This window comes from Larus michahellis, chromosome 10 (genome assembly GCF_964199755.1).
Source record: "Larus michahellis chromosome 10, bLarMic1.1, whole genome shotgun sequence".
NCBI classification, from domain to species: Eukaryota; Metazoa; Chordata; class Aves; order Charadriiformes; family Laridae; genus Larus; species Larus michahellis.
In genome coordinates this window covers 21,722,404-21,748,234 of record NC_133905.1, presented here as the reverse complement: position 1 = coordinate 21,748,234, position 25,831 = coordinate 21,722,404, and the positions used below count along the sequence as shown (strand labels likewise).

Genomic DNA, 25,831 nt, shown 5'->3' with positions numbered 1-25,831 from the left:
GTAAGGAGGCCATTCCTTCCCCCTGTAGTAGTACAATTAAGTGAATTTTTACATCTTGAGCCATACTGGGATGTAATATCATTGAACAAAACCATTCTGACCAACCCGTACTTTTTGTTTCCTTAACACGGGAAGGTGAGGATGGGGCTTTTTAAACCTGGTTAAATAACAGCACCACAGGCTGTGAAACCACTGGTTCACAAATTATAACTGCTTCAAGCACTGGTTGAGAGAGCTTATGTGTCATATGGTTGCCCAACATCTGGTTGAGAATTCTTACTAGCAGAGCATTTAATCACATGCCTGACTTAAAATGCAAACATTACTACCTCTGCTGAATAGGTATGTGATTCCTTTCTGAGACTAATGGCAACATATAGGTTGGGCTTGAATCTGCAGACGTTAAAAAAAAAAAAAAATAAAATTAACAAACAATCTACGTGAAGTCTCAGTTCAGTTGGACACTGCCAAGCCCCTCCTGGGATCTGGCTGCAGCGTAAGCGAAGACTGGATTCTAAAAGCTCATTCCCTTTAGTAGCTTTTATTTGTTACCTTGAGGCGGTGGCTGTTTTCCCTTTTATTGAGAGAGGGTACCTCGGAGATGTGTGTGTGTACCAGAACTTTAAATAGAATATCCTGTGAGGATATCTTGCATCCTAGGAGGCTCAGTGTTTCTTCTTCTCTGCAGTTCCTCACTACTACTAAGTTTGAGGATGAGCAGCAGTTAAACCTAGAATTTTTTAAATGATGAAATGCAGTTGTAACTCTAGGGAAGCATTTAAAAGAGCAGCTTTCTTTTAAAAGCCATTAGTGATACAGTTAAAGATAATGTTCTGAATATTAAAGTCAGGCACATTTAAAGTGGGTTTGGTGTTTCAGAAGGTGCTTGCTACTGAGACGGTGATTCAAAACATTAGAATTCAGTTACAAGTCAATCTGATGTGTGAGAGTGAGTTGGTCTCAGCTCCTGTAGTGGAACAGCTATCTTCATTCCGAACCTTGCTAGCTAAGCAAGGGCATTTATTCAAGAAATAATGTACTCGTAAGAAAAAATCGGAACGTACTGCTTGCTGTTTAGCAGCTAATTAAACGTTTTTATGTGCAGCAGATGCTGTATGGCGTCAAACCCTCCCAACCTTTAAACTGTTTGTCACGCTGCCAGTGGCTTGGTCCTTCCCTTTACAGGTGTTAACTTTGCTGTAATCTGAGCTGGCCCTGTTTGTCTTACGTGGCTGAAATACCCGTTGCATATCTTGATTTGGCTTTATGAACTTTCTTTGTGTATAGCAATATAATGGGTCATTTCTTGCTCTTTGGATAGAGTTTTGCAAATCCCACTTTAATAGTTCCTAGTTTACTCCATCTGTTGATACCTTGCCAGTATTCAAGCCTGTGCAGTAAATCTTTGTGAGACGTAAGAAAGCCCTTCCTCATCATCCATATAGGCTGAAATCTTAAACTGCATTCGGTTCTGTAAATCATTTATCTCTGTGCTTTTTAAAAAGTGGCCTACCTTTCCCCTTGGGGCCATTGGTCTTGAATGTATTTATTTTTTTGGCCGAGCGCCATGAATGAATCATAGCCTAGAGCAGCCTACAGTCTGAACTCCTCTCTATTGTTAATATAAAATACTTTATGCAGTTGTTACAATGTTTTGCTATGTAAAACTTTTAAGAGAAAAGAGATTGATTTCAGACTTGTTAGTTGCTTTTGAAGTTCCTCGGCAGTATGTGGAAATGATTTCTTATGGTCGTACAGCTGTAATCCACTAGAATAACTGCTGATTGTTGCAGGGGAAGTTAGTACATGGGAATATGTTACTAACTCTTTGTCCTAATGAGGTGTGTCTGTTCTTTCACGAGAAATAGTCACTTTAGCTTTTCATTCCATTTGTAACTTTCCTGTTTGTGCCTTCCTGCTGTATTTCCATACTGCTTTATTGTTTTATTGTTTCTCGTCTTGACTTAGTTCTCAAGTCTTTCATTCTGTTCTTCAGACATCCCTCTTCTCTGGTTTGGCTGTTCCACTATGGATATTGTTTCATGCTCCATCCCCTTTTTTTTCTGTGTAACGGTGCTTTCATTAAAGGCAACCGGGCAGATGATTTATTTCTTAATGTCTTAAAAGGCTTCTTTGTAAGGAAGAGCCTGGACCCCATCAAACTTACTAAAGGTTTCTGTAGGTGAGTCAGCAGCATGGGCCTGGCTGGCTCGGAGACCGACAGTGCCAGCGAAGCGTGTAACTCTATCTCATGCTTCAGAGGGAAGAAGCTAGATGACACAAAGTGAACGGGAAATCAAAATTTGACTGGATACATAACCATAGATTCTGTTTCCACTCCTCTTTACAGTCTTTAATCTCAGTATTGTGTCCCTTTATTAACTTGCCTACCATTGCGAGCAACCCATTTGGCTAGCAGTATGATGTCTGCCTGCTCCTAAACTTTAGATTTGGGGAGTGCGTAGAAGTGTACCACGCAGGATGCTGGCTTTCTCCATCAGCATGTGTAGGATGTTTTCTTTATCGCTTGCTCATTTCCCCTTTTTCCAGGTATTTGAGTAGTGAGTTCCTGCAGGTGGCTAGCTATGTGGCCCTTCAAATAGAGGCTATATTGAATGCACCCGATGTTGTTTCAACTGCAGAGACTGTACTTCTCACCTGTGCTTCAGTGGGGCTTCTCTTTAGACTTGGTTGACCTCCAGCGTCAGTGAATTTGACTAACAGATGGAGAGTAACAGCTGTGACCTTATCATAAACAAGGTGCCTCTAGGTAGCCTACAGCTGAACGAGCGTGATTCCCTTCTGTTAGAGCTGGACTTTACAGTATCCCGTAGCTTCACGATGATTGCAACAAACGTATTTGCCAAATTGGGAAGATAAAGATGGGTATGGAGGCCAGTATTCCTGGGTGGCTTAGGGAACTGAAGGGTAAGGTCCGTGTTCTTTAAATTGATTGAGGAGGTAATGCTAGAGCCTGTTCTGACTTGGGAAACTTTTGAATAAACATAGCACTTGGTGAGTGTCCAGTAGAGGGGGATCCAAGCAGGATTGTGACTCATGCCTTTTCCCAGCAATTAATTTAAAAATAGAATTGAAATTGAAATATGTTTTGAAGGTCAGAATGTCAGACCAGTGTGTGTGTGATAGTTTTTCATGGGTAAGGTGTTCACAGAGGACAAAGCATTCTTCATTTTCAAATTCATTTCTGCTGGCCATATATTATGATTGTGTAGAAAAGGTATTTTCTTTATATTATCTAGTGCAGGAAGAAGAGACGTTACCACCGTACAGCTATTTTCTGGTATATATTTTGTCTGAGTGAACAGCTGCTCTGTCACTTTTGATACTGCGGTTTCATAAAATTTTGCAGTTACCTTATTTACCTTTTTTTCTAGATAAAAATCTACAGCACAGTTGCTAACTGATCCTGAACTTAATGACCGCTTTAGGGAGAGGCTGTAATCATTTTACTCCTGCGTGTTTTAACCTCTTACTCAGACTTGTTAAATCAGAAACATTAAGAAATGGATGAAGTTTTAGTACGTGAACAGGAAGCGTCAGACTATACATTCTGAAATTATTCACAAGAACTCCAAATATTTCAGTTACATCTTTAAGTCTGAGAACTTACATGTCATTTTTGCCTTCAGAATCCAGCGTTCTGCCAAAACCTTTTCATTAATGGTGGACAGCTGTTTTGACAGTTATGCACATTGGTTTCTCTGAGAAAATGAAAGTCATGTAGCTGCAAAGACCAGTATTCTGATCTGACTGAAATGTCATGCCAGTGTAATGGCTATAGGGGGTTCTTCCTGGTTTTAAATTTGAATAGAATTTGATTACTTAGGAGTTTGCAACCATAAGGGACTGTCTTTAAAAAAAAAAAAAAAAAAAAAAAAAAAAAAGTCCTAACACTCTGTCTTTTGGTTCCTTCCCTTGCCTTTGTTGTACTGTGAGACCTTCTTTGAAAGGCTTGAGCCTGATGTTTAAGATATCTCCCCTACTCGATTAAACAAGCTGAGTAAATAGTTCGGTTAAATATCTCATTTTGGCTTTGTTGAATTAATTTGTATTACATCCATTCTTTTACATGGAATCTCTCTAGCTCTATGGTATGCTTGGTAAATTTGAAAAGTAGTGTTCCCAGACAGTGGATTATATTTTAATCTCTGCCTCCTGCAAAACTTTCTCCAAACCTCCTTTTTTAAATTTAGTAGTGAAGCATGAGAAGGGGGCATTCCGTGGTTTTTTTGGTTTTGTTTGTGGTTTTAGTTTTTTCTTTTAATGTTGCCATCCTCAAGTTGTCTTGCTCTTATGCAGTGATGAAATGTCTGGCTCGCTCCCTGTAGAAGACAGTAGTGAGAGCCAAGAAGTTAGTAGCTTCTTAGGCTGCTTCAAGAAGTGGTGCAGGAGAGAGGGAAGAGCTGATGTAGAGCAGCCTGCCAATGTCTGTCGCATCATGCTGTTGCAGTGCTTCATGTGACAGTGTGGAGCAAGGCTTTTTAAACCCAAATTATTTTCACAATAAAATTTAGCCAATCTCTTTTTTTGTTATTATTTTTTATTTCTTCATTGCCTCCCAAGTCTGGCATTTGGGCGTACGTCCTAGGTGATGAGGCTGTGCACATTCTGCACGCTCATGGCGAACTCTGACCCTGCATCCTTGGTTTAGAAAATTGCCGAGGAGGAGACTTGAGTCGGTAGCGATTTGACAGTTTGAAAGTAAGTTTGTACAGACAACGGTAGATAATGAAACTACATCACTGTGCTTTAAATTCTTATGACATTTCTAAGTGGATTATATTTAAGGGTTGTACTTGCATAGGTGATTTTAAAGTAAAGCATCTGTTTTCTTCTGCTTTACTTTTTGTTTTTTGAAGAATGTGTCTCCTGTTCCTCTCTAGTTTATTCGTGAATAATTTCAGCAGGATTCTCTTTCTGATATAAAAATGAAAATGAGTGTGCTACTTGTATTAAAAAGAGCACAAAAAAAATCCCACCCCAGAACACCAAACTCTTGTACCCTCCTGAGTTCATGACTAAAACAATGAGATCGCTGTCTGATGTTCCGGTTGTGTTAGCACAGCTGCCCCAGCGCTGCCTCCCAGCCCTGTCCCTGTCCCCGATAAACCCAGGGACTGCGGGCGGCAAGGCTGGGCTGGGCTGAAATCACAGTGATAGGGGCACATCTGGAAACTTGGCAAGGAAGCCCACGTGTGCTGGTGAGAGAGCTGATCTTGGTCTAGAAATTGCCAGTCAGTCAGAATTTAAGTCCTCAGTAATTACCAAAATCAGGCTTACAAGCTATGAAGCTGGCACATAGATCAGCTACAGTGTTGGCACATAGAAACAGCATTAAAGTTGGTGCGGGTATTCTCATCCAACACATGTGGCTGAACTTGATTCTTCCGGTGTGATTCCCTGGTGGTTCTTTGCGCCGATGGGTGGGGATATTCCAAAGAGCTTTTGGCCGTCTTTGGCTGCCCTGTTCCTGTAGGCAGGTGTGTTACTTCAGTCCAGTGACCTACTGCTGGTGTCCTTGGTTCAGAACAAGTTCTGGTGACTAAATAACCTTTTCTTACAGCCTTGAAATGTATGTAAATTATATAGCTTACAATGAGTTAGTATGTAAACTCTTAAAATAATTTTGCATCTAAGCATGAACTGCAGCCTGTTCATGATTTTAATGATCTAAAGTTTCTCTTGTTGTGTGCAGAAGTTAGGATACAAATCTAATACGGAGTTAAATCTGTTGTATTAATGTGTTTACTGCACAAGAAGAGGGGCAGAATCACAACAAAAAGTGTATAATAAATAGGTTACTCTGAATATTTGCCTTCGTCTGTGTATCACTGATTATACAGACCTTTCTTTTACACCGAGTTTGCTATTCAGAGTTTTGCTGTGAACCAGCTGGGGTCATTTTATTGGTGTTTAACAAAACTTAAACAAATTAAAACCAGTGGGTTATGGCCAAAGGGTGCTTTTAATTTGTTAAACTGACACTCCTTTTTTTTTTTTTTTTTTTCTTCTTTTTTGCTCAGCTGTCTTGTCTGTCTTCATCTTATGGGAACCTCCATAGGGTGGAATCTTCTTCTTCTCTAGAACAAAGCAAGCAAAAAGTACCTGTGGTTAAATGTTCTATGTGGTGTTCATATTTCTGTTTGACTGTGAAAGTATCTCATTGTTTGCTTGAAGATTATGCTGCTGTTATGACCCTGCTCCAACTGAAATTATACTGTCTCTTTTAATCTTCCTTTGGATGATGGGGCAGACAATTACGAAGAGGGCAAGCTTTGTCTTGAAGCAGGTAATAAATAACCATCTCCATCGACGTACAGTTTGGATCAACTTGTCTGTCTGGAATTACTGCAATTTAACACATTATGGTCTAATGAAATAATAAACTATCTTCAAAAAAAATTTAAGTGTCTTTAAATCTTATGTGCTACAGTGTTTGTAATTTGGGCTTGTTTTTTATATAAGGTCGCTTTGAGGTGCAGTGCAAATGAATCTAGATTTTTGCAGGGAAGAGTTTTATATTCGGAGTTTAGCAGTGTTAACATTGAAGAAAAGATGTGTGCTTGTGAGGCTACGTAATTTGCTTTTGATAAAACGTGTTTTGAGATACGATTTTTGGAACTAGATGATCTTTAAGGTCCTTCCAATCCGAACCATTCTGTGATTTTAAAAGCTGCTGGTATTTGGTGTAAAATTAACCTATTTTATAAAACGAAGATGTGACTAGATGGAGGTGTGCATTGTAATTGTACTGACAGCTATTGTGAAGGAATGACATACCTTATTAAGCCTGTGGTGGCTTGTGATAGCTTTGGAAAAAAGTGTTTGCTTTTGGCACAAACTTAATCATCTTTGTGCAGAGTTTAGTATACCTTGGGCTTCTCTTCAGACTTAAGGTAACTTCATGCCTTACTGTCTGCTGTAACAGAAGTGTCGGTATTGCTGCTGTTTGGAAAACAAAAGTGAGATTGTGGTAAGAAATCAGAAGAACTTGGATAAATTCCACTTTTACGTGCAGTGAGTGCCAGCTGGCAAATCACCCCTTAGATGGGCACCGAAAAGAAAAAGAACTGTCTCTTTGTAGCTTTACACTTGTATTGTTGATTGAGGCAACACACAACGTGTACCCCCTGCTGCTAGTCTTAAAAGCTGAAATCACTCGAAAATAGTTTAACAAACCAGGTTTGAGTCCCTTTCCCCACTGAGTACCCACCTCTAGCTAACACTGAAGCCTTTCATAATAGTAAGGCACAGCACTGCTGTGGCCCACGTGGAGGGAGATACTTGCCCAAGGCATTTTTAACCAACTGTTATTATAGTGGAAATGTTTTATTTTCTTAGTTGGGCATGGAACAGATGTCAGGCTTAATTTCAATAATAATTACAAGATTAATGGTTGAGTAGGGTCTGTAGAACTGGGCCATCAGATCTCCCTATAGGCTGTAACTGCACTTGATATAATACCTTTTTTCCCCATCTGCTTTCAGGTTCTCCTCTATATTTAAAAATAAGTAAATAAAATCTTAAAACAAGTTGTGAAACAGTGGTAACTGTTCAAAGAAATTTCGCAAAATGTACCCAGAAATGACCTAGCAGCTTTTGTTGCTCGTGAAGTATCAGTGTCTTTCCATGAGGCTGCGCTGACATGTTGTTCTGCAGCCTGTCCAGTGGGCCCGGGGGTGGAGGTGGGCTGTTGCGCTGATTCAGGGTGGCAAATCTTGGCTTGACAAGCACCCTCCCCAGCAGGAGTGTTAGGAGCTATTGCTGATACTGCTACAGCTGAGATACGCCATTGTTCCCAGTCCCGGCTCCTTCACGCAGTGCTTAAATCTTCTGTCATTGGCTATCCTGTGTGGAGAATGTCACTCATTTTTCAGCCGTTAATATATGTATGGAACAGGGGTGGTAACTGGGGTCTGTCCCAGGATTGGAATCATACCTTAGGTGCTCTACCTGCGTGCCTGAGTTTGGTACGAAGCCCTACTTTTGTTTGAGTTCAGGTACAAACCCTCAGCTCTCTTGGCCAGTTTTTTGCGTTTCAGGAAAGTCTGTTTTTGCTGGTATCTGAGTCAGCAAGGAGCCTTTGATACCGTTCAGTTATGAAGTACATGCAAAAGGCAAAACAGATTTTAACACGTGAGCAAACCAAAATATGGATCATCAAACTAGATTGTTCTTGCTTCACTAATTTGTGAATTTGCCTTTTGAACAGCTTGGCTAAGTATGAGCATGTGTTGAGTTCAGCAGCTTCAGTAAGGCTTTCTTATGGTGTGTTAGCTGTTCAGATTTGGTTTTGAAGATTTCAAATGTTTGACAATTTGCACTTCATTTTTTTTGTTGTAACAAACGTTGACACCTAACCTTAGTGGGGAAGTCTGTCTGTCCGAGCAGTGTTTGCACAGGAACGCACAGGGTCATCCTTCCCAGAAAGCTGATGTTCCCTCAGACTCCTGAGATGTTTAATAAATATCCTGTTCTAAAACATTTGCTGGGAGCTGTAATAGCATATCCAAAGGATCAAAAGCTGTTTTGACCTCTCCTTTTTCAAGCTCCTCCTCATCCCAGGAGCTCGCTCTCTTTAAACCAAGGAACCCTTCCTACCTCTTCCCCTCCAGCAGTTACAAACAGGAGTGGCGTGCTTTTTTCTTGAAGATACACATTTAAAAGGTTTGTAATTAGTCTGGAGCAATTCATTCTCATGATACGTACCAATGTCTTTTTTCAGATCTTTTCTCAGTGCCTGTGGTTTTGTTTTCCATATTTCATAGTATTTTTCCTGTCCGGTACTTTTATTTTTTTTCTCAAATAATTTTTACAGTACTATTTTGACTGCCATTTTTCCAGATATTAGATCATCAAACTCCTGTTCTGCTTGCTGGTAATGAAAATATTTTCCAGTAGTCTATTACTACAATATCAACTTAACAATCTATGGTGATATTTATTTTATTTTTTTTTACAGATGTCATAGATAAAGACTTTAAGAAATGTATAAAACAGTGTTTATGGTTGTTATTAGGCTCTATGCCTTTCAGTTTTTTAGCAACTGAAATCTGTCTGTTAGGTATACCCAGTGTGTTGAGTCTAAATCTGGATTTCATTTAGTGTTTGGAATGCATTTTTGGCTAGCTTTCGATGGCCCTGAGATCTCATGACCTGTCCTTGCAAGGATATGAAAATACTTTAGTATCAGCTATTCCTGCATGATTTGGATAGATTTTTAAATGGGAGCTGGACAGCAACACCCCCTTCCTGGGCTCTGAATCTTTCCAGGAATGGCAGCGCGGGGTGTGGGGATGCATCCCCGAGCCGAAGGGATGTGTTGCCTCCGGCGCAGCCTCCCACACCGCTTGGCTGGACGGCTGCTCTGGCTGCACCTCCACCATTTCATACAGAAATCCTCTCCGTTTCGGGATCTGAAATAAACCTTACTGTGTCTTGGTACGTTTTTCCTTGAGAAAACACAGTTGTGCCGCCATTTATATACTTAGGCTTTTATTATATTAGCCTATGCGTCTGACCTTGATAGGAGGAGGGTCTGAAAAGGAGAAATACCATGAGCCGAATTGTGCCGAGACACTTTGCATTTCTGTTGCCCTGTGCTCTTTGCAGGTTCCACCACAAATCTGTAACCCGAAGGCTTTTTTGGGGGGCTCAGGTCGATTTGTTGTCCCTTTCTTTCCCTTTACAATGGACTCCAAGAGCTGCCTGAAGCAACCTTGGTTCCTTGTGGCCTTAGTAAAAGGAAAACGAGCACTGTGGGACCTGGTTCTCCAGAAGATGACTCGTGTTCAATGTGGGCACCAGAGCATTAGCACAGAGCTTTTCCATGTACTCCTGCTAATTAATTACCATTAATGTATGCAAGATAAAATGCCTGTGGCATAAAAACAGCATTACCGGGTTGTTCAGGGTACGTTGGTAAAGTCTTAGCTCAGCTTCTGAGAAGCGGCTGTTTCATGTGTACAAGCGTGACATTGTGACAGTTTAGTTTAATGAAATTACTCAAAACAGGCAAAGTAACTCAGCAAGATGTGCTCCTAAATTTGCTTAGTCTTGAAAATGTCAGTCTGGGACTGAATGCTGCTACAAAGCAACAGGGCTGACCAGGGCTGTGCTGGGCTCCCTGGAGCGGTTACGTTCCTTGCTTTTCACAGGAATCCAGTTTGAGGGGGCTGGATCTTTCTGGCTATTTTCAGGCTTTTTGTATTGGCAGATAGGAGCCTGTACTCTGGGGCGTAGGAGAGCTCTCTGCTGAGCAGGGCCATCGCTGAGCTGCCGTTTCACACCAGCCTGACTCTTGGCAGTGTCCTCGGCTGCCTCAGTGAGTCATAGCCCTTGCAAGAAGGGATTCGGTAAAAATACGCTTCAGGAGTACGAGCTGTAAACAGGAAATAAAGAAAATGCCAGATCCGTTCAGACCTAGTATCTTCAAACCGTGTTGAATATGTGGCCGTTGTCCTCCAGCCCAGCTCTAGTGCGATACCTTTGGAGCCGAAAATCAGCTTGCTTTCCGTCATTTGTGCGTCTTTTAATTGCGTGTGTGGCTATTAAGCCAGTTTCTCAGGCGCATTGTAATGCGGTTTTAAATTTAAACGCGTTGTATTCCTGCCTTCTTTGTTCTTCAGGGAAACTATTTCATTGTTTTCCCCTTTGGTTCTGGAAAAGCTCTTTTAAAGTTTGTTGAAGAGCCGCTGAACGACCAGCGTCCCTCGTGGCTGCCTGCCTTCCTTCCTCTCCCGCTTGCGGGCACCGCTCGCTTCGCTCCCCGGGGAGGTGGGGGGGGGGGGCGGTCTCCCCGGTGCCGGGGTGGGGGGGGAGAAGCAGCCTTTCCCCGCGGTACCGGGAGGGTTAGAAGCAGCCTTTCCCCCCCGGTGCCGGGGCGGGGAAGCAGCCTTTTCCCCAGCCCTTCCCCGTCCATCGCTTTGTGCGCGGGAAGGCGGGGCGTGGCCGGGGAGGGCGGAGCCTTGTGGGGGCGTGTCCTGATGGGGGGCGGAGCCTCCCCCGCTTCCTCCCCGCCGCCAGCGCCGCGCTCTCCCTTCTACCTGCGAGGATATGATGTCAGCGCCTCATTACCCTAATTATGCTGACCTCATAACGCCGCCCGGCCAATGGGGCCGCCCCGCTCTCCCCACCTGCTAGGAGGAGAATTCCATCATTCCTGGGATTCCTTCCCCGGGCCCGTGCAGCGAGCGGCGCCCGGCGCCCGGGGCTCGCCGCGCCTCCTCCGAGCGGACCCGGCAGTAAACAACCGGCCCTCCGGTATCGTTTCCCCCCCCACACACACACCTCGGCCCGCCCGGGAGCACGCTGGTGAGTGTGGAGGAACGGGATGGGGCAGCTGGAGGCGGGGGAAACTGTTGGGAAGGGGGAAGAACCGGGCCGCCGCCGCCGGGAGAGCGGGCCCGGCCACCGGCGGGACGGCGCGGGGACCGCGCCGTCCCGCCGGTGGCCGGACCCGCTCTCCCGGCGGCGGGGGTGGATCCCGCCGCGGGGAGGGCGGTTTTCCCGGAGGGCATCGTCACAGCGAAAGCTGGGGGGGGAAAAAGCCAAGGGTTAGGAAATATCCCGAGGGGAAGTTTCCTCTCTGGAAAGTTATCCGGGAGAGATAGGGCCGAGCGGGGGGGGGGGGGGGGGTGTGCATTTCGACTGCCATCTTAAATTCACACCTTAGCCTCCCGACAGGGGGTTTCTCTTAAGAGAGAAAAGCCCTGGAATTTCATCAGTCCCCTGGTGAAAATCTGGAACGAATCCCAAGGGCGCTGTTAAGGCTTTTGACTCTGTCCCTGGTATATTCTGTTCGTAGAGATTTTTATTTATTTATTTATTTCATCCTTACCACTGCAATTTCAGTCTGTTCGGGCAAGCTGGCTTTATGTTTTCCAGATGTAATCAGAAGTAATTAATTTTCCGAGTCAAGCTGGCTGCACATGACACCGGTGCACCCCTTTTCTGAAAGTGCGATGAATGGGAATTTAACAGCCGTTTCCACTGACATTTGAGAAACCATGAAGCCGGCTTGCTTCCCTTTTACTCTGTTGGTGCTTCGGGATTATCAGGAATGAGAAATAATGGGCATTTTGTAATTAAACCAAAGAGGACTAACTGATAAAGCGCTCCAGGATTTCTCCTGGAGGATAACTTTTCTGATTAGATTTCCTCTAACTTTAGAATAGGGAGTTGTTTAAAGAGCATTCCTCATAGAGGAACAAACTTTAGGCTGTGAAACCTGAGTGAAATTCTCTGTGCAGGCGGTGGTATTAAGAACCCTTAGATCCAAAGCTGTATGAAATCTGGCAGCAATCTGCCTCTCTTGCTTTAAAAATACATACACTTTTATTTAAGGCTCTTCTCCAAACTACTTGGCCTTTATTTGTATTTTCCTATCTGCCTGCTTGTGAGGATATTTCTTACGTAGAGTGTGTTTTGCTTAAATCCCCTACATCTCTCTTCTCATCAATACACCCGTTATAATCTCAGTATTTGGGATCAGTTGCAAGAACTACTTTCAGTCATAGTTAAAACACGGATCTGGGCAGTTAGACTCTTAGTAGAATTTGGCTGTGCTGTATGTTTGCATTTTATTTTTGAGGCAAACGACTGGGCTGAACCAGTCGCAGCTGAACTGCCAGCATCCTTTGCGGGGAGCAGGGACAGGGTGGTTTGGTGCAGGGTGCTGCAGGAGTTGCTCCCCGCCTTTATCTCCGCTCAGTAGCGACTTGGTGAGATGGGTGCTACCACCCAGCTTTTACACCCACCTTAGAGTAGGAATCAGGCCATTGCTGTAAGCGATGAGCACCCAGAAGTGGCACTGGAAGGCGTAGGTCCGACAGTCTGGTGGTATGAAATATGGCTAGTAGCTAAAATGGGATAAAAAAATCAATGCAGACCTTTGGGGCATGTTACCTGAAGAAGTGCCTTCACATTACAAAGCATCAGGAGGTTCTTGTTTAAATATATATAGCTTTGATACCTAGTGCAATATGGAGAGAGTGAGAAGGTTAATTTTGTTTTCAGATACATTTGAAAGTTTTCTATTATAAAAGGTAGTTTCAGTTCTTTTACCGTGGTTAAATGTTTCACAATATGTTTGCAGCAGATGGACTGGGCGATCCTGTAGATACAAGACATGGTCAGGTTAGACTTTTCCACCTTTAATTTCTTACATTTGCTAGCTTTTAATTCAAATACTATTGCTAATAGCTTTCATTTTAGAATGTTACCTTGTTAAGGAGGATTTACGCAACAAGAAAACAAAAAGCACAAGGTAAAATGCCAAAGGTTTACTTTGAGCTTATAATTTTCTGTGTGATAAGTTAAGTCGTTGTTTCTGTTTGAAGATTTGCCTGTTCAAACACATTTTCCACATGCAAAACAAGCATGGTGAAAAGAAACGAAGTACTGAATACATTTAAAAATAAAAAGAAAAAAAGCACGATCTTTCAATGATTCCTTTGGCTGGGTAGCCTGAACTCACTCTGGAGACTGAGACTTATACGTGCAGAAGGGTGATCACCACTCCATGGTAATCACAGTCTAAACCAAGCACTTGCAGTTAACGTTTTGCATGTGTATCTCAACGCAGGATTTATGGATCCAGCAGTAGAAGCTCTGATCTAGGTGCAGCTGAAGGCATTTAAACATATTTTAGCTATTGAGGACACATTGAATAAATACAACGCGCTTATCATTGTTCTCATTCACAGTACAAATATGCTTTACTCTCTCCTATCTTTAAAAATTAAAGATGTTGACCTGGCTTACATCAAACTGTTGCTTTATCTTCCTTTCCCCTGTAGACGTATTGATTGTGCTGATAAGTCGTGTCTGGATTTCCTCTTCAGTTTAGCTTTCTTACATTGAAATCACCCGGAGTCTCTTTCTGGAGGTATTCCTGGTTATGGATTTGGCTGGGAAGTACTGTGCCTGTATCTTCCTAGATGTCAACTGCCTTTCACCTATTTGGCCATCTTCTTCTGTTAATCTTGTTTTCCTTGTGTTTATCTATGCTTACTTCACTTTAGTCCTCACTCTTGATTGCTTCTTGAGTGTCTTATTCTTGTCTCGCTTTTTCATTGTTATAATGGGCATTGTTTATTCATCCACTTCTTCTCCCTCCTACCTTATCTCTATAATTTCACTAAACTTGTGAATTCAAGTACCAGAGTTTTCTCTACATCACTGAAAACTTCAGTCTTTCTCTCTCCTTGGCATCATGTAGATGTCTAGTTCACACTCAAAAAGTTTAATAGAGACCTCTTACTAGTGTCTGCTTTCAGATGGTTCTCGTTAAGCTGTTTGTGATGGCTGTTGGCCGTGCTGTTCTGCTGTGCCTCAGTCAGACCTGTAATCCAAGTGTCCTTACGGCTGTCACCTCTCTTTAGATCTTCATGTCCAAACTATGTCTAAATTCTTCTGATTTTCCTGATCTGCACAGCATGGCTTTTGTACGGGCCTTTTGTTCTCATCATCTACCTTTTCCCTTGTTTCTGTCATCCAACTCGTTACTTGGGTTACTAGTTAAGATCTGTTCAGGAGAAACGCCATCGTATCGCCATAGCGGAGATCACTGACGCAAACATAATATTGTGTGTTTCTCTTTCCCTTCTGCCCCGTCACTGTTCCCCCCTTTTTCTTAATCAAATATAAAGTTCTTCTCTTTATTTCAGATCTTTCCTGACGTACCCCACTGTGAATAATAACTTTCATAGGACTGAATAAACATCTTGTCATTAGTCTCAGGTGCCGGTTTCTCTACTGCCCGTTTACTTACGTTTCCAACAATCAACCTTAGGGTTTTTCCCCATAGCCTTTCCCGGATGTTTGGAAGGTGCTGTGTAAATCTGTGAAATCGCTTAACTGTTCATTTTCAAAAGCTTTAATTTCTCTGTAGTCTTCCAAAAGATGTTAACAGGCATTTGCAACGCTGAGAGTCCTCCATATGTGCGTGGAGGTTGCAAAAGCTTGAAAAGGAGAGGGAAAAGGATGTCCTGTTTCGTTATGCTAATGGGTGTTGTGTTCTTCACGCGTTGCATGAAGAACTTGCTAGTGGATCAGTGTTTAGTATCTTACACGTCTTTCAGACGCTCTATGATTTTACATTCTATGTCTTTACTGTCTTTCAGAACGTTTCTTTGCTGCTGTGTAGATGAGATTGCAGACAAGGGCAATGTTGAGTGGAAGCAGTAGCTGATAAAGAAAAGGACGGAGTGAGATATTAAATCAATATTAGAAATTACGGTAGATAAAAAATACCTTGAACTCTTGTAAAAGCGCTTTTGGCATGTGTCTCTTTAACAGTTAAGATTTTGTAACAAGTAAGATGCTTATGAAACTGTTTCCATAGTGTTTAAATCAGATCTGTCCAGAGGAGGTTAAGTTTGTAGTCTTGTGTTTCGTCTGTCATTTCTTTTCCCTTACGAGGTCCGCGTAGAGAGCAATACTTGCACAAAGGCTGCCAGAGCGTTGGGTTTTGACAGGAATACTTAGAAAAACTCAGCTTTGATGGAGGTTAGTTTCTGCTGCACAGACGGGTTTCTGTGTCACACAGAATTAGCTGGCGCTTGTTGGAAGTCTGCTTTTTCATTGTCTTTTGTCAGAACCCTGGAAATTGAACTATTCTTTCATTTCCGAAAGAAGACTCTTGTGAGGGTGAGCGGGCTGTTCTCGGAAGGCTGCAGCAGTTGTTGGCCTTGCCCAGGTGCAATTAGGCTTTTAAGCTTTGAACTACCCAAGAGAAGATTCCTCCTTTCTCGTTCTCATAGGCAACCTTTATTTCTTTCCTGAACTGTTACCCCAGACTTGTTAGTTTAATTTAGGGATAGAGGGATATTTCGTATTGTTTGAAAAATAATCTGGAAGTTTATAGCTCCTTGAAGGAAATTTTTATAACTGTAAATGCTTGCAACATGTTTAAAAAATCGCAGCGTGTACGGTATTGCACCCTGGAGTTTGCAGATCCCTGTATTAACAGCATCCCTCCAAAGAAGCCCTTGAATGGACACAGTGCTTCTCGCAAGACCTTAACTATTAGAGAAACACTTCTGCAGCGCTCTCATGATGGGAACTTAAATAATATGCGAAGCTACAAAACTATATTGAGGCCAGTTTTGGTGAAGTTGTTTTTAAAGTGTCTAATTTCCTGAATAGAATTAAGACTTGGTTCCTGTGTCCTTCTCTCAGTGTGGACCTCTGTCACCAGCTAATTCTCTTACTGGGAGCACATTCCAGAAAGCGTTTGGGCATCTGCTACTCCCATTATTTGAAAATTACTGAAAAAACTTAAAGAAAACAGCAATTCGCTTTCAATAAAAGACATCCTAATATCCTTTGTGGTGTTCTTTATCAAGGGGGTCTGTCTAAAGAGTTGCCCAAAAAGCTTTGTTTGGCTGTCTTTGACATTTCGGACGGGGCTGGTTAGTGCTAAATCCTGAGTTAGCCATTAGGTTGATGTAGCTGCATCATCTGATCAGACGTATTTTAATCTTTTTTTCTCAATGAATTTTCACTCTGTTAGAGGAATTTGCATGAGAGGGTCAGTAATCAACACTCTGGGGAGAAATAAAGTATAAACAAATAAACACAAATTTTAAGCTCCGAGAAAACAAAAAGCAGGAAAGAAACCAAGCGTCAAGGTCTATGGGGTCGAAGTGGAATGATGCTGAAGGCTTCTTTAGTGAACACTCTCCTCCAAATCTTTGCTTTGATTTGGAAGAGAGTATGGCCAAACCGGACATAAAGAAATATTTAATAAAGACAAAGGTAGTAAAATGAGAATGTAAGCTCTTGTTTTCTAAAACCTCTTGCCATGTGTATTGTCTTTAAATGAGAGAGTTAACTGATTTTATAAGTTTAGTTAAAATACTGTTTCTGAGCAAAAGCTGATTCTGACAGGGAGGGAGAATGCATGTTTTTATCCTCAAGCATTGTACTTAGTTATGTCAGTTATGTCTCTTCTTGCACAGTTCTTTGGAAACAAGACTGGATTTAATTCTTTATTGAAAAAATATTTTTGAAACTTAAAAATACTTTAAAAATCCCTTCTCTTATGCTCTGAAATCTTTGATTAGTTTTAAAGTCTTTGACATTATTTAGGAAGAGGGAGGGAGGATAGCGAAGCTTATTATTTATAGTGCAAAGTCAAGGAAATTGCTTCCCAAACATATGCTTGTTGTTAAGTCTATATACATGTGTTTGAGATTTCTGTACTTGCCACTACCTTTTTTTTTTTGTTTTTTTAAGATCACACTGTAAAGTTACAGTAAACAGTTCTTATGACAGAATAGCACGCTAGTTTTGCGGGGAAAAAACCCAACGGAATTGTTAGCAGTCCTGGGTTTTCTCTCTCTCTCCATTTGTTTTCTTAACAGTTCTGTCTATGCTGTTGCCTTCTTATTTAAAAACACATAGAAGTTGTTGGCCTTTTAACAAAAGCATCTTGACAACATGTTATTCTCTTCCTTTCCCTTTCATGTCTTTTGGAACTTCTTTTTTAATTTTGAAGCCATTCATGTGAAACTTTGAGAAGTTTATGTAAGCTTTAATACACTTCATTTTTTTTTATGGGAGAGTCTGTTGCTTAGTTAGTGCTGAAACATGTGGGTTTATGTGACGAGGTTAATTTTTCGTGTATGGAATTATGTGCTGGGGGGGGGGGGGACGACAGGGAAAAGCCGCTATTGAGGTGTGATTATGATTATACAAGTTACAGATTTCTGTGTGTGTTGTAATATATATGCGCATGCCCAGTGTTTGACTATATATATGTTCAGGAGTAAGAACATGTCTTAATGGCCTATAAGCTTTGGATAATTCCACTTTGGGCATAGGAGGGTATGGAGGACAAGTTTATTGAATGCTACGGATGTAAAGCAATCTTCTGCTGATGTAGGTAGCGGGGCCAGCTGTCATCTTTGCTTCAGATGAGTTGCATCTTTGGGTATTGTCTCGAGTAGCTATTTATGGGGATGGAGGGCCGGCACGTGGGAGGCAAAAACGCTTACAGCGTACAGCAGATAGCCCAGTTGCAACACACATGGGCAGTGGTCATCAGCTGCAGTCCAGTACTTGGGAATTTGGTCTGGCTTGTTCTGGATGAGTAGTTGGTGGGTAAGATAATTCCAGTGTTTCCTTGTTTTCAGCAATGACTTAGTTTTAACAAATCTTGGGCTGGCATAACATGAAAAGAGCTGCAGAAACCTGGATTTTTGATTCTTCCTGCGGTCATGCTCTTGTTTGTTACTACTTCCTTCGGTAAAACCTGGTGTGTGTATGCGATGAAGAAGTGGCATACCACCTGCTACATTGCAGTAAGGGCTCTGGGAGTTTACTCTTTGAAACTTTGACTCTGAATTTTCCAGGATCCAGAGAGGAATGGAGACTCCATTGGATGTTTTGTCGAGGGCAGCGTCTCTAGTACATGCTGATGATGAGAAACGTAAGTCTGAAACTTAGTTCTCTGCTTTGTTGGATCCCCATGCATTATGTTTGTGCTGCGTATCAGCCTACGTGCTGGCTTTATCCATCTTTGCATTTTTTTGAATCTAAGGCGTGTAGAAAAATGTCTGCAGAAGCCTTTCAAAGGCCTTCTCCCTCAAGTGCAAAACCAATACATTGCATTTAAATTGGTCGGTATGCAAGGGAGAATCATTCCCGTTACTTTGAAAATGTAGTTATCAATTCATATAAAGGTGCCCCTCTTTTCCCAATGGCATTTGCATTGCTGGTGGACACAAAGTTGTAATGGAGCTGCTGTCAAACTGAGGATGATTTGACAAGTTGTGCTCCCTACTAAAATCAATTAGACCTGTTTTCATTTAAGAACACATAACTGTGTAGGCATGAGTGGGTTGCAAATATTCCTTTCCAGTTCATAAAATGAAAGAGGTAGACTGTTACCATTAGTAATGAGCACTCCATTTTCCTTTTGCTGCTGCTAGAAGGTGAGTACAGGGTGTTATCATTGTGAATGATCTCAGTGGCAGCTACACAAGCGTATGTTGCTAATCATTTGAGTAATATTTTTGCTTTTAACATTCACAATAAGTGTTTAAAACGGGTTGACTAATGTTAGAATAATGTTTTCAATTCTACCAAATTGCAGTGCTGCTTTGTAGATGAGATTGTTCCCTGCATGCTTAGTAGTAAATGTCTCTGTCAGTTTTGATCTGAGTAGCCCAGGTGCTCAGAAGTGTATGCATCTTGGGTATCCACCTGAGGAGGTGCTAACTAGAAAACCGATATTTTGGATTTCAGACCGCTTTTGTGTGTCTTTTGTGTGGCTTCTGTGCATAAAATCACCTTTTAAGATGAATTCAGCTTTTCTTCTTTTGGTCTTTGTTCCTTTATTCTGTATATATTTTTTGAAAAGTAACGGCCTTGAATATTGAATAAAAGAATTGATTTACTGCCGTTGCTAATCAACTTACTAAAGTAATTGGAAAGTAAAGAAACACAGTGTATGTGGACAACAGGTCTCAGAATTTTTGTGTATGTTCAAATAGTGAAGATAATAGTAGCTCGCTCTTCCAGATGTTTGTAAAATGAAGGTTTCATACTCTGATGAGCTCCTGTATTACCGGCTCTTGGCTTTGTAATGAATATTGGGTTTGCTGTTCTTTCATGTTCACCTTGCTGCTGGGTAAATGCCGTGTTTTTACTGACCCCACTGTAGTAGGATGGTTTGGTTGCTTGCTCCAGTTCGTGACTGTTACTGGTAAAACCAACAGCTGTGGAAATCCTTGAGGAAAGAGTTTCAACCGTGGTTTTGGCCTGGGGGATTTCTCATGGAAACTAACTTACGTATTTGTAGAAAAGGCAAAAGCTTAACCTATTTTCTTTTGATTGCATTTTATATATATTTTGATATATATGTATTTTGAATACATATTCTCAATTTTCTTAAGCTTAAATGTATTCTTTTTGGTTAACTACTGCCTAAGACTCCAGTTTCATTTTGAGTTCCACAGGGTAGGAATGCTGGGCTGGATTTGGAGAATCCAGAGGAAGTCTGATTCAATGCAACTTGCATGTGAGGAAGCTGCTATGTATCTGGTTCTAATTTACATTCCTTTAGTCTTACCACTTAGACTTAATTAGATTTATGCCACTCTCCAGCTTCTAACTTATGCTGTCTCTGGGTTCGTCCTGTTGTTGTGCATACTGCACACCAAGAATGCTGCACTACAAAAAGCTGCTAAAAAGGCAGAAACGGGTAGTCCGGATCAGTCACTGAACTTGCACTTTTTTGTGTCAGCTTTTGTGGAAATGGCGGCAGCCAGAACTCACTCTGTGTTGCAGAATGGATACTGACAGCTTGAAATTAGTCTTCATTTTGAATTTAGCGATCATCCTTGAGCTTTCCACTGAAGTGCCCGGCGTGCTGCTCCGGCAGTTGTAGCAGTGGTCCTCTCTGGATTTCTCTGTCCCCTTCCACCTTCTCCAACAAGTAAAATTCTACACAGAATTTCTAATACTCCAGTCATCACCAGGAGTGGAATAATTTCTTTTTTATTTTTTTTCTTTAAATGAGATTACTTTCAGATACTCGATATCTGAACAAACTATTGAATTTATTTCAGTGATGTTTCTTGTATTTAGGTGATACATACAGGTAATTTTACTGTCGATTCATTGGAAAAAAATTCCAGTGGGCTCTTTTTGGCATTTCTGATGATACCATGAAGTTTCCTGTTTCCAAAGTTTTGAATAAGGATTTCAGATTAATTTAGCTTCTGAAACATTTCTGTCTTACCTTGAGTCTTTTACTTTTGTGCTGGAATAGAAGTTTGTCTGACAGATAACTCCTGATGCCCTTTGCGCTTTTCATGGTTGAAATTTTATCCTATTTTTGAATGGCAAGCAAAGGAAATCTAGCTGTACGCTATCCTGACATGACAACGCTAGCAAGTAACTAGTGGTTAGATTCCACTAGTGAAACGACAAATCTGCCTGTTGAGATGATTAAGCTCACCTCAGGTATTCTCATCTAAGCTATATGCCATGTAAGAGTTGAAAACTGCTAATTTACTTCTTTTTTAAAGACCATTTTAAGCAATTAAGGTATTGATTTTTAACTATAATATCAGAAAATTATTTCTCTTCAAAGTAGTTTACTATTACAGTTTTTATGAGAAAAATAAAGGTAGTCTTAACACTTCTCTGCCATCGAGTGTAGGAATGCATATAAAATATTTTTGAAGTTTGGCCGTGTATGCTCCCACACAAGGTAGGAAGCTAGCTGAAGTTGGTGGTGGTCTCTTATTTATACGTATCAATAATTGTCACTGCTTCTTTTCTTGGAAGTCTTAGTACTGCTTGTACGCAAACCCTCGGTCCTCTTGCAGACATCTTAAATGGCAGACTTTCACACCCTGGTATGCTTTAATCCCATCTAAACCTCAACTTCAAACTAATTTAGATAAATCAGCAGCCTTCGAGTGCATTTACTGAATCCAAGCAGCACAGATACAGGTTCTTGTTAAAAAAACAAGGTTTATTTCCTGAAGCTGGTACCTATTTAATTTTATTCTTGTTTGTCTAGGTGTATTTGGAGGAGGAATATTACCAGTATTTATGAATTTAATTCTTTTTAACATGAAGGATCCTCTTATCTCTGTGGGCACTCAGTGCAGTGCCAAGTAATGTAGAATTGTGTAGGTGTATATGCAAATCCCACTCTGTTTAAAACAAACACCTTTAAACTTACCAGCGCTTAAAGAAATGAATGAGATATATGGCTATGTAGATTTCCCGGAATGGTTATTGATTTCTTAAACAAATATGACCTTCAGTTATTTTGGTTTGGTTTTTTTTGCGGCTGCACCTGTGTCAATAAGGTTGACCTTCAGGGGTGTGTTTGCACTATATGTTGCTTTTAATCGCATCTCTCTTTTATTTCGTGAACTGTGCTATATACTGTATTTCAACAACTCCCAGTTTAAATCACTCCACACTTGTTATCGAAGAAAATTTATGAAATGCATTTGGTTAACTACTGTGTCGTGGAGATGATTAATTATAGAAATGATGACTGTAATTTTGTATTTGTGATGATTACCACTGTGATGTAAGCAATTATTTAAGCTTACGGTATAGTGAATCTGTACTTACGAAAACCCAACAAAACAACCCCAAAACAGCGGAACAAAAGGCGACAGACACTCCTTTAGGGGTGATAAATTTAAAGGCGAGGGTAAGGATATTTCCTAATGGAGTTCATTGTTTACTTATTGTCCAAACTTGCTTTATCATTTCGGTGGAAGGAAAGCATACGGTGATATCATCATTAGCCAGTCATTTTGAAGGCTTGTGGCTAATGGCTCTCCTGTCTGTAGAGAAGGGCGAGGATGCAGGAAGGCTGCGCTGGCTCCCGGCACTGCTCGGTGCTGGGGTAGGTGACGTGCAGCTCTTGTCGCTGCGAGTGACATCTCCCAGGCTTTGCTGGGCTTTTGCAGTGCTTCACAAGTGGGCTTCAGCTGAAGGCAGCATCTGCAAGAGCTGTGGATGGCTGCTGTCCTTTAACGTTAGCATGGCTGGAAACCTTATCGAACGTGGGTTATTGTACAGTTGCAAAAATCAAGTCTGCAATGAGATGCTTGATGCTACTCATTACTCTTCTGTTCCTCTCCTTTCCCTCTACTTTCTTACTGGGCTTGTACTGATCTCTCGCACGTTCGGGATTTAAGTTGGCTATTTTTCGAAGACCGCGGTAGAAGCTGGTAGTATTTAAGTAAAGACAAAGAATTACTGAAAGCACATTTTTTCTTCCCATTATTGTGTCGAACAGCAAGTGTTCAGACATTCAGGAGGATTAGCATTTTGTATTTATCCCTTATAAAATTAAGGGCTTTGGAGCTGGTCTTTCAGTTATAAACTGTTCTAAAAGCATAATAGTGTTGTTGGATAGTGAAGGAAAATGCTGATAAGGACTTGGGCTTGCAGACTGCTGAAAGCACTGTGTACTCAGCCTGTGCTGGTTTTATAGTTACACTTTACTTATGCTTCCCTCCAATATGCAAGTCCAGTTTAAGAATATGGGAATGAATTAGAAAAAACACGTTGTTTCTTAGTCTCTGAGGATAATATAGTGAAAAGTCTGTTGCTGGAAAACAGAAGAAAATACACTTCCACAAGGAAATGAAAGGCTTGGAAACAGCTAATAAATGGCACAATAAAGTCCTAGGTAATAGCTTTGCATTCTAATACGTTGTACCAACTCCATACCTGTCGGATCTTGATTTATGGTTTGAAAAACTGGTACAGGACTGCATTAAAAAAAAAAAAAAAGAAAAGAAAAAGGTGATCTTTGATCAAGCCGTGCTTTGTGCACATGTACCGTCAGTCGCGTGTGTCATCCTTGTAGGCATGGAAGCCTGGAACTGCTGCTATTCCACACTTCTTGCCTGTGAACGCTATTATTGTTTGGCAGCAGTTTCTTTTATGTGGTTTAGTTTAATCCACTTCAGATAATTAAGCTAGACCATGCAGTTGATATTTCTAGTACAGAGGAATTATTGTGCATTCAAATCCCTGCCCTAATCCACTTTGTAATAAAATCCTCATGTAGACAAGTCCTACGCATCAGTTCTTACTGTTCTTCATTCGTATCAATCAATTCAGTTAGGAGAATGAATTTGGTGCTGGTTACCATCTCATAATTAATAAATATGCAACAACTGGTTGTTTTGGGTAGCTGATCTTAAAAAAGGTATTACTTTAGGGCTGAGCTGAGAACAATTTATTAATTTTTAACACTATTGAGGAGGGTGATGACTCTAAGCCTGTCTTTAAATACAAAGCAAGCACTAATAATAGTAGAATTAGACTTGAATGTTGCGATTTGTGCTGAAGATCTTAATGATGAAATATTTCTAGCATCATCAGGACACTTCGCCTACACTGCTGTTTGTTTTGTAAATTTATATTGAATTTATAGCAGCGAGCCTAAGGCAGGTTTTAATATCAACGTTTGCAGAAGTTTAAATGGCTTCCATCCTACTGTGTGAGCACTTAAATCAGCAGTCAAAATCCCTCAGATCCTGAAGGTTTTTTGCCTGACTAGAAGTGAGGAATTGCATGGAACTTGCTCTGAGAATGAAATTAGTACAAAGACAGTCTCAACAATTGGTTTCATTTGAGGTTTGCTTTTGGGGGGCGGTTCTTGGCGTTTTTTGTTGTTGTGGGGTTTTTTCTACAAATTCGTCCGCTTAAAAAAATGTGAAACAGTGATCGCGTTTTTACCCAGCAGTGAAATAGCAGCATCACGTCACAGTCCTTGTTTATTTTCTATTCACAAGTTCGCCCCATTCTGGGTGGAACCGGGAGGAATAATGCATGCTAGTGGTAAGGATGATAAATATTATCTCACAAAGGATTATTTAAAACAAGATGAAAAATTTCCAATAGGCTTCATGTGATTTGCCCTTTGTATTTTTATTTGCACATCTGTATCCAAAATAGCAGATCTTGTAACAAAGAAATGAATGGAAGAAGTCTCAGCTGCACATTGTAGTTAAGAGATATTTCAGTATTACTTCTTATTTGTGGAACGTTTGGTTTAGGGGTGGAAGGGAATCAAATTGGTTCAATAAGGGCAACCTGGAGCCCGTTTAGAGCTCTTTTGAAATCTAAAATGTGTTTGTGTACTGCCCCTTAGTTCTCATATAGACTTGATGGTAAACTATTTTTCCCTTCATGCAAAATCTGTCATTTTGTGTCCCCGATAACAAGTATAATACACTTAATAGTTTAGTACACAGCCACTTCCATTTTGTGTTTATTTTTTTACCGTTATTTCTGTAGTTTGTGATTATTCTTTTCGCTGTAATGATGTTGAGAACGTTGACGTTTTCTGTCGTCCTTGGCGCTGCACAGACACCTGGGACGAGGTAGTCCCTGTTCTGAAGGCAGAGCGTGGAGGGCAGGAACCAGAGCAGCGCTATCGCGATAGTGGTGACTCAGCCAGCGAGTCAGAAGCAGAGATGGAAACTGGCGTTTCCCGATTCGTCATTGTAGCACCTTGTTCACCACTGCTAATGCCTTCTTGGCGTTATGTTAATAACCCCTTGGGAGCCCTGAGCTCTCTTGGTGTGCAAAGGAACCTGGCAAAAACATCCTAGCGGAGTCTGATGCCGTGAACACCAGTGCTGCCGTGGAAGTGGAATTCGGTGCGTAGGCAGCACATCTCCTTTTCTGCTTGTCACTTTTGGAATATTCAGGAAATAAATTGGTTGTTGTCTTTTACAGTAGCTCAGAGGGAAGCTACCCTTAAGGAATTCTTTGCCTTGAAGAGTGTGGTGCTAGTTCTTGTGCCTTCCCGTGGGCAAGCTGCTAGTCGTTATAGATAACATTAAGAGATAGTGTTGCCAACAGGGCTGACTAAATCACTCTCTTGTTTTTTTCCCAACTTAGGCTAGATAAAAATCTCCCTTATAATGAAAAGGTTCTATGTGATGCTTCTACTAAAAATCTTGGGTTCCTATGACTTTCAGGACACCTCCAGTGAGTGGAGGAGTCATTTTTGATCCTAACCTCCTACTTTTTGTTTTGTAGGACAACACTTGCTGAAATCCTACTTGGCTAGGTTGAGGGCAACACAACCACATTAACCCAGATTTTTCTTCTGTATTCTGTAAATAAATTTAACAGTGTTTTATATGCATGTTGCTCTTCAGCGCTTGCAAAGTGAGGGGATTTTTAGTCAGCTCTTGGATGTCTCTTATTAACCAACCCAGCACAACCTTTCATTCAGAGCTTGACGACTTCTTCAGAAGACTTTTCCCTCATGGGGTTGAAAGGAGGGTAAGAAGTG

General features: G+C 41.2%; 2 protein-coding genes across 3 annotated transcripts in view; both read left to right on the top strand.

Moving 5' to 3' along the window:
* Window positions 1–6,415, top strand: part of TAMM41 (TAM41 mitochondrial translocator assembly and maintenance homolog) — a 32,730-nt gene extending 26,315 nt beyond the window's left edge. The window contains exon 8 of the mRNA XM_074602551.1: window positions 6,045–6,415. Within this exon, the coding sequence (XP_074458652.1) occupies window positions 6,045–6,082 (38 nt within the window). The 3' untranslated portion in view covers window positions 6,083–6,415. The remainder of the gene's footprint in view (window positions 1–6,044) is intronic.
* VGLL4 (vestigial like family member 4) overlaps window positions 1–25,831 on the top strand; it is a 108,092-nt gene that overhangs the window by 1,136 nt on the left and 81,125 nt on the right. The window contains exons 1-2 of one of the 2 annotated variants that reach the window (XM_074602554.1): window positions 10,991–11,334; window positions 18,381–18,457. In XM_074602554.1, the coding sequence (XP_074458655.1) occupies window positions 18,394–18,457 (64 nt within the window). In that variant the 5' untranslated portion in view covers window positions 10,991–11,334; window positions 18,381–18,393. Of the gene's footprint in view, window positions 1–10,990; window positions 11,335–18,380; window positions 18,458–25,831 lie in introns of those variants that run through there. The other variant, XM_074602553.1, reaches the window with a different exon arrangement.